Raw genomic sequence first — 13,779 nt, 5'->3', positions numbered from 1 at the left:
AGTTTTACTAAGCACATCGCGGACCTCTTTCGTTGTGAGCACGGAGAATAGTGGGACCTATTTCTGAGAAACACAGGAACTTCAATTTAATTATTTGCGACAAAGAAAGATTGGTGTAGAAATGTCTCATGTTGTAGCTAAGCAGGATACCACATTTATCTGATATTACACAGATACCAATTCAGTTATAATATAATTGTGTTTAGAAAACAAAATAAGTCAAAATGTTGATTAAAGTCAAGGTAAGAGAACTTCAGACACATACAGTATATGCAGCCACACAAGCAATTTGGCTAGTTTAGGTTTTAATTCAGCTGCTCAGTGCACACAGTCAGTAGCTAGCTAGCCAGCTACATGGGTCCATAAAATAAGAATCGAATAACTTGGATCATAAGTAACTAACTGATGTGTGCTGGTTATGAAGGCATCCTTTTAACATGACTAACTATTTGATCAATGTCTGTCTCTCAGACACTCACTGGGAAAGAAATTGAGATTGACATAGAGCCCACAGACAAGGTATGTGCTAGAATTTGTTCCACTATTCCCATTGTTCCTTATCAGTGTGTGTGTGTGCCCATGCCACAGCCCTCAGTGAAACCATACAGTGATATTATGTATTCAGTGTGTGTATTCTCTGGCTCGTCTCTTGTCAGGTGGAGAGGATTAAAGAGCGAGTGGAGGAGAAAGAGGGGATTCCACCTCAGCAGCAGAGGTTGATCTACAGTGGGAAACAAATGTAAGGCACAGAGGCAACATCGTGGAATTAATCATGTGTAAAAGAAACCTTAGCTTATATATTCTCTGTGTTCAAGTGATTGCGCCGCATTAGCCTTGGGAGTTCCAGACCTAGGGCAACAGCACTGGACCATTGTTAATGTAGGAGGCAACCCATCTTCGTAGGAAGAGTACACGTCCACAGACATTCTCTCTAGTCAGTGGTCAGATAACAACACACACAAAAATAACAGTTTGTGCATGAGAATGAAGTTGTCCCTCTCTTCCTAATATCAGTTTCTTTCCCTCAGGAACGATGAGAAGACAGCAGCAGACTACAAGATCCAGGGAGGCTCCGTACTACATCTGGTCCTTGCGCTAAGAGGAGGGGAGGTCCTCCACTGTCCCACGAGCCTCCTGCTTGCCTTGTAACGACCACACCCACCTTGGCCCCAGTAGATGTTGCCCTTAGGCACAGATCTAGGATCAGCTTAAACCTCCACAAATCCAAACCATAACCATTATGGGCTATAAATGCTGAACTGATCATAGATCAGTGATTATGGGCAACTTCAGCCCTCTCCCCTTGGGACAGGCCACACTAGACCTTCTTGGAGACGTATTACCCTGTTACAATCACTCATGTGTCATTAATATTAAAATATGAGGACCCTGCTTCATATCTGTAAAGAGAAGGTTTTGTCCTTTGGGCTTATCAGCACTCGCTCCTGTCCCTCCCTCTTTTGAGTGCATCAAACTGATGATGCCGATGTTACGTTTACAGTGCATGAAAGTGAGAAATTATTATTATTTTAAGTAGATTAATGTAATGATTTGCTTTGTCAATAAAAAAAACATCAGCTATCAGTTACCGGTGTTGTGTTGTCATTAATGATGTGTTTAATGTTATAGAACTGAAAGCTACGTTCTGTAGGAAAAATACAAACGCCACACCAGTCATCAACAATGAATATACTTCAGTATATATTTATTAATCTCTTGTTACTATATGTACATTCATGCTGAAACTCACAAAAATAATCCAGAAGAGACAGGAGGTTGGTAGAAAGTTAAACCGTTATCATGTGGTCAAGAAAATCTCTTGGCTCTATGTGTAAGGGAGATGGTTGGACTCAAAAATAATTTGCAGCAGAAAAGTATTTTTTTTAAATAGCTTAATTTATTTGAACTATCTGTCTATTTGGCTCCCAATGGTGCCAGGAGGATTAAGTATGGAGCTCACAATCTTATTGCTTAGAACAAAAACGTAGTGAGACCTCACATCATGTATTGCATGGCTTTTAGCGCGTCCATCTCCATCAACACATAGATAGGCATTGCCATAGCCCGGTTAAATGTGTTGTTATTGCGCTCACCATTGTTTCACTTGGTGAGTGCAATGTTCAGTGTGGTTTAACCAGGCTAGCATAGACAAGAAGGTGGGCAATGATTTACTGAGGTGTGTTTTGCATATAAAAATAGAATCTACCTATTTTATTTCTATGTTGCAGTACTACACACCAAGGCTTTTACTGTATATTCCTGAACCACCATTGAAGGCCTGCAGTTCTCTGTTTGGTCTGTGTCAAGGGAGGCAATTACTTGGTGTTATTAAATAGCTCATCAGTGTAGATGAGGCAGTGATTGAGTAGCCTGGTTCTATCTGTAGTCTACGTGCTTCAGCCATTCATTGTACGCTACCACGGTGATAGTCATGGTTGCATATACAGATCTAAGACCAGGCTAATATTGACCAAGCAGAACAGAAGGTCTGATACTACAACGTAAGCAGAACAGTAGGTCTGATACTACAATGTTGCTACAACGATTTCTCATTGGTAACGCATAGTAGTTGAAAAGATGAATATTCTACTGAAGGAAATAGCAAAATGGGGATATTTAAGTGCTATACCTGTGGGATTCTTCCTCAGTAATACACAAATGATACACATTGGGTTTAACATTGGGTTACCATGAATGTATATGAAGACATCAACCCTGTGCACATGCATCGCAATGTCCTTCTGTTGTAAGAGTAAAGCCAGTTTGTTTCTGAGGCGACTGAGCTGATGGTAGTGGATTAATAATGCACAGTTATGTCGATAAAGAGGATACATTACCCACTTTAAAAAACAAAATGTTTTTCCTGTGGTGAGTTCCCATACAGTACGTACAGTAGAATATATAGTTAATGTGACATCTAGTGATATATAGGCACATATCACACAACTTTCAGACACCCTGTCTGAGCTACAGTATATGTTGAAGTTCCAGGCAGACTACATTGCAGATGCATGCCAGATCTCACAACGCCTGGGTAAGTGTTTAACACATCAGCTAACCACATGATATAATATAGCAATCTGATGCCTGACTGCCCAGTTGATGACGTGACACATAACCATTGATTGATGCAATGCAACATCAGCAATGTAGTCGCCCTGGAACTCGACCTTTGACCCTGAACGAACGCTGTGATTATTAAACCTTCACAAGGACAACAGACACCAACCCATACCATTACCTTTGACTTGTGCTAGCACTGCAGAGGGCAAACTGTCTCTATACAAACTGGTTGACTTATCATAAACTGCATGTATAGATGTATATTGGTTTCAATGACTTAATACTGTAAAGTATGTGTCTACGGTCCAAATCTGTATTATTATTGTACATTATTAATACAATTGCATCCATTACATTATTTTTGTATCTGCATGATCAGTAAATGACCATCGGAAATAACGTTAATGTGATTTCAGAGGAATGCGTATACATTTATGAAAGATGAAGACATCTAGACTAAAGGAATGACTTCTTCACTTCACTGGTAAGAGGTCTTAGGACAAAGGTGGTGGTCATTAACATAAAGCCAGCCCTCTATGGAAACCGGTAAACTCTTGAGTGTTCATTGGTTTTTGGCAGTGTGGAGAAGGCAGTGTGAATGTACTGAGAAGGCCCCAAACTGGTTATAAAATCTGAAGAAGAACAGTGTGTGTACGTGTGTGTTTCAAAGGTCAAATAGCAAGGCCATTGTTGGTATACTGGGCCACACCACCATCCATAGTATACACTACCGGTCAAAAGTTTTAGAACACCTACTCATTCAAGGGTTTTTCTTTATTTTTACTATTTTCTACATTGTAGAATAATAGTGAGGACATCAAAACTATGAAATAACACATATTGAATCATGTAGTAACCAAAAATGAAGCCAATAGCCACCCTTTGCCTTGATGACAGCTTTGCACACTCTTGGCATTCTCTCTTCATGAGGTAGTCACCTGGAATGCATATTTCTGTCTCTCTCTTTCTCTCTTTTCTCTCGGAGGACCTGAGCCTGATGACTCCTTGCTGTACCCAGTCCACCTGGTCGTGCTGGTGCTCCAGTTTCAACTGTTCTGCCTGCGGCTATGAAACCCTGACCTGTTCACTGGACGTGCTACCTTGTCCCAGACCTGCTGTTTTCGACTCTCTCTCTCTACCTCACCTTCTGTCTCTAACTCTGAATGATTGAAATTGAAATCGAAATGATCGAAATCCAACTGAGTTTTACTCCTGAGGTGCTGACCTGTTGCACCCTCTACAACCACTGTGATTATTATTATTTGACCCTTCTGGTCATCTATGAACGTTTGAACATCTTTGCCATGTTCTTATATAATCTCCACCCGGCACAGCCAGAAGAGGACTGGCCACCCCTCAGAGCCTGGTTCCTCTCTAGGTTTCTTCCTAGGTTCTGGCCTTTCTAGGGAGTTTTTCCTAGCCACTGTGCTTCTAAATTTCCATTGCTTGCTGTTTGTGGTTTTAGGCTGGGTTTCTGTACAGCACTTTGTGACATCGGCTGATGTAAAAAGGGCTTCATAAATACATTTGATTGATTAACAGGTGTGCCTTCTTAAAAGCTTATTTGTGGAATTTCTTTCCTTCTTAGTGTGTTTGAGCCAATCAGTTGTGTTGTGACAAGGTAGGAGGGTATACAGAAGATAGACCTATTTTTACTATTTGGATAGTCCATACTATGGCAAAAACAGCTCAAATAAGCAAAGAGAAATGAAAGTCCATCATTACTTTAAGACATGAAGGTCAGTCAATACGGAATATTTCAGGAACTTTGAAAGTTTCTTCAAGTGCAGTCTCAAAAACCATCAAGCGCTATGATGAAACTGGATCTCATGAGGACCGCCACAGGAATGGAAGACCCAGAGTTACCTCTGCTGCAGAGGACAAGTTCATTAGAGTTACCAGCCTCAGAAATTGCAGCCCAAATAAATCCTTCACAGAGTTCAAGTAACAGACACATCTCAACATCAACTGTTCAGAGGACTGTGTGAATCAGGTCTTCATGGTCAAATTGCTGCAAAGAAACCACTATTAAAGGACACCAATAATAATAAGAGACTTGGTTGGGCCAAGAAACATGAGCAATGGACATTAGACTGATAGAAATGTGTCCTTTAGTCTGGAGTCCAAATTTGAGATTTTTGGTTCCAACCGCCTTGTCTTAGTGAGACGCGGTGTGGGTGAACAGACGATTTTCACAGGTGTAATTCCCACCGTAAAGCCTGGAGGAGGAGGTGTTATGGTGTGGGGGTGCTTTGCTGGTGACACTGTCTGTGATTTATTTAGAATTCACACTCAACCAGAATGGCTACCACAGCATTCTGCAGCGATACGCCATCCCATCTGGTTTAGGCATAGTGGGACTATCATTTGTTTTTCAACAGAACAATGACCCAACACACCTCCAGACTGTGTAAGGGCTATTTTACCAAGAAGGAAAGTGATGGAGTGCTGCATCAGATGACCTGGCCTCCACAATCCCCCGACCTCAACCAAATTGAGATGGTTTGGGATGAGTCAGACTGCAGAGTGAAGAAAAAGCAGCCAACAAGTGCTCAGCATATGTGGGAACTCCATCAAGACTGTTGGAAAAGCATTCCAGGTGAAGCTGGATGAGAGAATGCCAAGCGTGTGCAAAGATGTCATCAAGGCTATTAGAAGAATCTAATTTGTTTAACACTTTTTTGGTTACTACATGATTCCATATGTGTTATTTCATAGTTTTGACGTCTTCACTATTATACAATGTAGAAAATAGTGAAAATAAAGAAAAACCCTTGAATGATTAGGTGATCTAAGACTTTTGACCGGTAGTGTATGTATACTGTATATTACAGAGTCACCTGACAACAAACAAACAGAACATTTCTCGTCCATATAGGGGGTGTATTTAAATCCCTGATGACACTTCAACAACAAACGTAACTTTACATTCATGTAATATTATCCCGTTATTCTTTTGGGGATAAAACATGATCAGTTATATTAATTCAAACGTCACCAAATACAGCACTATCAAACTACGTTGAAGAGTAGATGTGTAGATGTGTATTCATCTACAAAAATACTGAATTACCTCATTACTGATAGACATTAATAATAGACATTTACATCAACACCAGCACGCCACTGCTGTTGATTTACACTGAAGTAAGCTTAACTACACATACAATTCAACTTCTGACAATTTTCTCCCAGGGCGTTGACATATGAGTGTGTGTTTGTGTGCATGCGAGTGTGTGTGTGTCCGTGTCTCTATAGGTGTAAGAACTGTAGTCGGCTTGTTAGTCTGTGCTTCTCGTCTTTTAAATCATCAGACTGTTCATTTGTGGAGTTGATTGTCTGCCTTTAATGAAATCTTCCTCAGGTAAACACACCTGGAATATTCAAAATGGCCATTTCTTTGTTTTTTTTCATCAACATGATTTAAAAAAAAAATCTCTTTAAAAAGTCTCTGGATAAAATAACCTGTCAATAATAACAATTACATACGACTACCTAAGGCACCGAATCAGATCCCTCATAGGCTCTTAAAAGTATACCGTCGCTGTTGCAAAAAAGAAAAGAAAAAGACCCAAAAGTTATTGATATAAGAACATAAAAAAACTAATATAATAACAATGACACGTGATATAAACAATTACAACAATTATAAAAAAAATCAAAGACACTATTTAGTGTATTTGAAACAGAACATTCAAAGAATGTATCTGAATTTGATGGTTTTGATAAAAGAATACAGCTTTGGTGTGTTTTCAGTAAGACAAGGCAAATTCTATTCCAAAGGTGGCAAAAAAGAAACAAAACACAAAAGCAATGCTGATGATGAATCTGCCACAGTACAGTATGAGTACTTTAAAATGGCCAGCGCTCTCTCACTCATGGAGTGTTCAGGGAGTGTGTGAAGGAAGATGAGGAGGATGAAAAAAAAAGAGTAGTTAAGGGGGTAAATGAAAGGACTAGAGGATGAAAAGATGAGTGTGTATCTGTGAGGATGTCAGGTTGGATATGCAATAAGCAGCGTTGAAAGGTGGCACACTGAAACGTAATGACCGGATATAGGTCTATATAGGTCTCCTCCTCCTCTCCTCTATTTGGCACAACATTGGTGATTGAAACAAAGATACAATCAGATGGGTGAACACATAAAAACAGTGTGTGTCACTAAGAGTATTTCCGGGTCTATGAGTGTTAACTCCTCTCTGCCATAGTGATATACCTGAAACTCTGACTCTACCTCAATGAGAGTGTGTTTCTCTGAGTTTGTGTGTGTGTCTGTGTGTGTTGAGGAGTTGGTGGGTGGTGGTGGTGTGTGTGTGTGGGGGGGGGCTAGTAAAGGTGTGTGTTTAGCAGTCTGCAGACTTTCGTGTCTCCCCATCGTCTTGCGAGAGAGGAGCCTGGGACTCCTTCAGCTCCTCGCCCTCCTCCCCGTTCCCTGCTCCCTTCGTCTCCCCTGGATACACCACCACACAGAACTTCTGGCCCAGGTAGGTCATCTTGGCTGAAGAGAGAGAAGAGGAGCGGTTAGGACACTAGAGTAGACTCCAAAACTAGTCAGTGGATCCATAGTAGAAATAGAGGGAAACAAGAGGATGACAAAAGACTGCAAACGTATAGTGAATGCAAAGTTGATATAGAGAGAAAGACAAAGAAGTTTATAAGTATCACATCATAAACACAGTACAATAGAGCCTTGGCACATGTAACAGGAAAATACACAGGGTTAGATAGTTAGATTAGTAACTGTGGCCTTGTCTGAATACCCATACTTGTGTTCTAAATAGTAGGCATTTTGGGTTTGGGAAAATAGAATGTTTTATGGTAAGTGGAATTTTGAAAATCTAGTATGCTTTAAATCCCAGGATGTCATACTCATTTTGGCTTTTCATCTAGTAGAATTCTCTGCACACTAATGAGGCAGAGAATCGTCTTTTGAGACCTCCGTGTGATTACTACACAGTACATACTAAATGATACACAGGTTGATTAGTACACAGTGTGTTGTTTTAGTAAGCAGTAGGCAACACATATTTCGGACACATAGTCTATCATAACAGCCTTAACATTGCCGATTTGGTTTTGGCTACTGAGATTAGAAGTGACACGCTGTGAATCAACATACGTAACATAACGTCAAGTGACTAGAGACAGTTGAGTTAATAAAAACAACAAAGGTTGAATAAAGTTGAATTCATCTGAAGGAAGTTCCAGTTTATTGTAAATACGAAGTTATTCTTAATTGACTTGCCTGGTTAAATAGAGGTTAAATAAAGAAATAAAGTTGCCGTACCAACGAAGCTGTTGAAGCATTCAGGCTTGTTGTCCCAGTAGACACCGAGGAAGTAGACCGGCACTCCAGTCAGCATGATAGCCATGCCGAGGCCACACACAATGGGCTCAGAGTACAGGGAGAAGATGAGCAGGAAGGCCCAGAACAATAGGTAGATGACCGGCCATACCAGACTGATCTGGAGGGGGAGAGAGAGAGGGTGAGAGAGTGAGAGTGATCGGTGGAGTCATAATGCAAAAACACAATGAGAATAGGCCCTCAAATACCTACAGTCAGATTTACCAAAATCTTTGCACTAGCTATAAAATTAGCCCATACTTTCAAAAGGGAATTAAACACTGTGAAACAAACTAGATGGTACTTTTACATTAAGTAAACTTGTGGGACATAATTTAGCTCTTTAAAAGTATTCTTCTGGTAGTGGAGGAAGTGTTCTGATTTCAGATTTAAATAGCAGAGAAGTAGACCAGGATGTCATAATGTGACACCCCTATGCGACACTCGTCCCTCAACTGATCTGTCTTGTAGGACGTGGAACTCGTCTCTAAAAAAAAATCTAGATTTTTGCTCATCGATCTAACACTGGTTCCTAAATTCAAAAAATCGCAGTAGCTATGACGCACTGGCTACTACGGCAAACTCATCATCTGAGCAAACTTGCTCCAGCTAGCAGCCTAGTGCAAGCTTGTTTGAATGGTCTTTATTTAGGTAGCTTGTTTGCCAGCTTGTTGATGAAGTTGAACGGCACCAAAGTTATTTGACTGTAATCAGAAATCAGCACGTACAGCATCTGATTGACAGCTGGCACTGTGCCTTCGCTACTTTATAACATTTGTCCAACGCGATGATAATGTCGCAGAGGACAGTCAGCTGTGCTGTAGAACTGGGCGCACTATTACTGCAGAACAGATATATTGAAAACGTATTTGTGCATTAGCCACATCTTCACTACACTACCTAGCTAGGAAACGTGGCTAGGTAGTGGTAACATTTTCAAACGTTAGAACAGCCAAATTGATTTTTTTGCTATCCCGTGAGTGCGCGTTATCAGACAGATCAGTGCAGACGGTCGTCACGCTATCTAACATGAGACAATGGGGGAAAGTGGTCAAAGTAGCTGATTTGTGTCAAAGAATTACATTGTTGACATGGAATAGAATGTTTGAAGTCTTGGAAGTTTATAACAATGGGACTTTTAGAAGGTTTTAGAAATCCCATTCAAGTGGAGGATTACATTTTTTTAAGGACAAAAAGCGTAATAGGTTAAAAAGTACAAATATTATCAAAAAGTTGTATGCAAGCAACTTAATCCAGACACATTTTAAAGTTTGAATGTAATTTCTAGCTTAAATGGTGTCAGAGGAGTAACATAAACTCACCCCATTCCGTACAAATGTGAGCAACCGCAACATTCAAATGAGGCTAAAAAGAAAACTAATGGGACTGTGTTGACGTCAAAATCGGGGGTGTGAACTAGGTTTCTATTCAAGCGTTGATCGACATGGTAATGGCTCTATAGTATTGGAGAAAAGTTGAAAAAACGGACCCTCCGTTACATCTTGACGTGTCATGTAGTTACATACAGCACGCATAAAGCAACTATTTCTGTCTTACGATCTCTGTCCACCAGGTGTAGCACTTCTATCCTCCTTTAAAAACAAGAAATGGACAGTGACGGGGGTAATGGGGGGATACCTAGTCATTTTTTTGCGTCATCATTGCATGCGATCAATCATCATTCTCAAAGCTGTTGGACAGATCGAGTGAAAAAAAGTAATTTTCCCACACAACATCTCTCCTTCTCACTATCACGCATTAGTTTCTCTTCCCCACCCGCCATTTTTAAAAAGACCCGACGGGGCTCATTGCCTGCTTGAATTATGCAGAAACGGCCAGCGTTTAGGTCATGTAATTGATTCTGTTGGAAAGGGGAGAAATTGTGCTTTACAATGGTATTGACAGTACAGTTGATCTGGAAGTATTACATTTTTGGGGAGCTAAAATAAGGGCAATTGTACGGACCGAGACGATGTACGAGTTTACATGAGTTTACGTTAGTGTACTAAACAATCATATAAAGATAGATGTATGACAAAGATTTAAAGTGGGACATCCAATTAAAAAGTATATATAAAGTGTATCCTAAATGAAGATTTGTTGGAAACGTTTAGTAAGTATAGCCTCAAGAACCCAGTGCCAAGAAAATGTCTTCTTTGAAATTCACCCTGATTGGTCGGTGCATGTCGGGTGCCTTGATGCGCAGCACGATCTGCCCGGCAACAGTGACCCCGTAGAAGAGGTAGTTGATGAAGCCCACGTAGTTAATGAGGGTGTACATGTCACTGGTGCACAGCATCAACAGGGTGGACAGACACTGGGGGAGGGAGAGAGGGAGAGAATGGGTCAATATGGGTACAGTATATGAAAATATAAGGTACACTACATGACCAAAAGAATGTGGACACATTTTTTACCTTTATTTAATGAGGAAAGTCAGTTAAGAACAAATTCTTATTTTCAATGACGGCCTAGGAACAGTGGGTTAACTGCCTGTTCAGGGGCAGAACGACAGATATGTACCTTGTCAGCTCGGGGGTTTGAACTTGCAACCTGCCGGTTACTATTCCAACACTCTAACCACTAGGCTACCCTGCCGCCCCGAAAGCTCATGCTCGTCGAACATCTCATTCCAATATCATGGGCATTAAAATGGAGTTAGTCCTCCCTTTGCTGCTATAACAGCCTCCACTCTTCCACATACATTTGTATATACAGTGGGAATAAAAAGTATGTGAACCCTTTAGAATTACCTGGATTTCTACATAAATTTGTCATAAAATGTTATCTGATCTTCATCTAAGTCATAACAATAGACAAACACAGTCTGCTTAAACTAATAACACACAAGCAATTATAAATGTTAATGACTATTTTGAATACACTGTAAATATTCAAAGTGCAGGTTGGAAAAAGTATGTGAACCCCTGGATTTAATAACAGGTTGACCCTTCTTTTGCAGCAATAACCTCAACCAAACGTTTTCTGTAGCTGCGGATCAGACCTGCACAACGGTCAGGAGGAATTTTGGACCATTCCTCTTTACAAAACTGTTTCAGTTCCACAATATTCTTGGGATGTTTGGTGTGAACCGCTCTCTTGAGGTCATGCCACAGCATCTCAATCGGGTTGAGGTCAGGACTGACTAGGCCACTCCAGAAGGCGTATTTTCTTCTGTTCAAGCCATTCTGTTGTTGATTTACTTCTGTATTTTGGGTTGTTGTCCTGTTGAATCACCCAACATCTGTTGAGCTTCAATTGGCAGACAGGTAGCCTTACATTCTCCTGCAAAATGTCTTGATAAATTTGGGAATTAATTTTTCAGTTGTAAGGTGTCCAGGCCCTGAGTCAGCAAAGCATCCCAAACCATGAAGCTCCCTCCAACATAGTTTAAAATTGGGATGAGGTTTTAATGTTGGTGTGCTGAGCCTTTTTTCTCTCCACATATAGTGTTGTGTGTTCCTTCCAAACTACACAACTTTAGTTTCATCTGTCCACAGAATATTTTGCCAGCACCACTGAGGAACATCCAGGTGCTCTCTTTTGCGAACTTTTTTGGACAGCAGTGCCTTCTTCCATGGTGTCCTTCCATGAACACCTTTCTTGTTTAGTGTTTCACATATTTTAGACTCGTCAACAGAGATGTTAGCATCTTCCAGAGATTTCTGTAAGTCTTTAGCTGACACTCTATGATTCTTCTTAACCTCACTGAGCATTCTGCGCTGTGCTCTTGCAGTCATCTTTGCAGGACGGCCACTCCTAGGGAGAGTAGCAACAGTGCCGAAATTTCTCCATTTATAGACACTTTGTCTTACCGTGGACTGACTTTTAGAGATACTTTTGTAACCCTCTCCAGCTTTATGCAAGGCAACAATTCTTAATCTTAGGTCTTCTGAGATCTATTTTGTTTAAATTATGTATTCAATATAGACAAGAAAAACACAATCATTTGTGTGTTATTAGTTTAAGCACACCGTGTCTATTGTTGTGACTTAGATGAAGATCAGATCAAATTTTGATGTAAAATATATGCAGAAATCCAGGTAATTCCAAAGGGTTCACATACTTTTTCTTGCCACTGTATAGTGTACTGTGCAGACACAGACACCTGTGTCAAAGGTAAATACATAGAGAGAAAGAAAGAGAGAGGGGAAGAGAGATGGAGAGAGAGAGAGAGAGAGAGAGAAAGGATGTAGCACTCACAGTGAAGAGCAGAGCAGGGATGGGGGTACAACGCTTCACGTGGATCATGGCCAGGAGACTGGGGAGGTGGCCCTCTCTGGCTCCAGCAAAGAACAACCTGTTCGAGAGAAAGAGAGAGAGATTGAGAGCGAGTGAGAGACGGGTTAACTACTAATACAATCTAACGCAGTGAAACAATACGGAGAAATGAACGGTTGACGTGGGTGGGATAAGTACACCGATAAAAAAAAAGAGAGTTCACAGAGAAAGATATACAGTACCAGTCAAAGGTTTGGACACAACTACTCATTCAAGGGTTTTTCTTCATTTGACTATTTTCTACATTGTAGAATAATAGTGAAGACATCAAAACTATGTAATAACACATAAGGAATCATGTAGTAACCAACAAAACAAAATGTATTCATCATCATGTTGAATCATGTTAAAAAAATCAAAATATATTTTATATTTGAGATTTTTCAAAGTAGCCACCCTTTGCCTTGATGACAGCTTTGCACACTCTTGGCATTCTCTCAACCAGCTTCATGAGGAATGCTTTTCCAATAATCTTGAAGAAATTTCCACATATGCTGAGCACTTGTTGGCTGCTTTTCCTCCACTCTGCAGTCCAACTCCTCCCAAACCATCTCAATTGGGTTGAGGTCGGGTGATTGTGGAGGCCAGGCCATCTGATGTAGCACTCTCCTTCTTGATCAAATAGCCCTTACACAGCCTGTAGCTGTGTTGGGTCATTGTCCTGTTGAAAAACAAATGATAGTCCCACTAAGTGCAAACCTGATGGGATGGCGTATCGCTGCAGAATGTTGTGGTAGCCATGTTGGTTAAGTGTGCTTTGAATTTTAAATAAATCGCTGACAGTGTCACCAGCAATGCACCCCCACACCATCACACCTCCTCCTTCATGCTTCATGGTGGGAACCACACATGCAGAGATCATCCGTTCACCTACTCTGCGTCTCACAAAGACAAATCTCAAATTTGGACTGATCAGACCAAAGGACAGTCTAATGTGCATTGCGCTAGTTTCTTGGCCCAAGCAAGTCTCTTCTTCTTATCGGTGTCCTTTAGTAGTGGTTTCTTTGCAGCAATTCGACCATGAAGGCCTGATTCACGCAGTCTCCTCTGAACAGTTGATGTTGAGATGTGTCTGTTACTTGAACTGTGAA

At 40.7% G+C, this 13,779-nt stretch overlaps 2 protein-coding genes across 2 annotated transcripts in view; one reads left to right on the top strand and one right to left on the bottom strand.

The window, feature by feature from the left end:
• Positions 1-39: 39 nt before the first annotated feature.
• On the top strand, positions 40-1,588 carry LOC109896438 (NEDD8-like). Its single transcript, XM_020490691.2, has 4 exons — positions 40-242; positions 472-519; positions 657-739; positions 1,029-1,588. Exons 1-4 carry the CDS (start codon positions 225-227, stop codon positions 1,147-1,149), a joined length of 270 nt encoding a protein of 89 aa, XP_020346280.1. The 5' UTR covers positions 40-224; the 3' UTR covers positions 1,150-1,588.
• Positions 1,589-5,931: 4,343 nt separating this feature from the next.
• LOC109896962 (large neutral amino acids transporter small subunit 2) overlaps positions 5,932-13,779 on the bottom strand; it is a 32,128-nt gene continuing 24,280 nt past the window's right edge. The window contains exons 9-12 of the mRNA XM_020491437.2: positions 12,611-12,707; positions 10,575-10,724; positions 8,351-8,528; positions 5,932-7,561 (exon numbers count right to left, since the gene is read on the bottom strand). Of these exons, the coding sequence (XP_020347026.1) occupies positions 7,407-7,561; positions 8,351-8,528; positions 10,575-10,724; positions 12,611-12,707 (580 nt within the window). The 3' untranslated portion in view covers positions 5,932-7,406. The remainder of the gene's footprint in view (positions 7,562-8,350; positions 8,529-10,574; positions 10,725-12,610; positions 12,708-13,779) is intronic.

The sequence above is a fragment of the Oncorhynchus kisutch genome, linkage group LG9, assembly GCF_002021735.2.
Source record: "Oncorhynchus kisutch isolate 150728-3 linkage group LG9, Okis_V2, whole genome shotgun sequence".
Classification (NCBI taxonomy): domain Eukaryota; kingdom Metazoa; phylum Chordata; class Actinopteri; order Salmoniformes; family Salmonidae; genus Oncorhynchus; species Oncorhynchus kisutch.
Note: the sequence above shows the minus strand (reverse complement) of the source record. Positions and strands in the feature narration are given on the sequence as shown.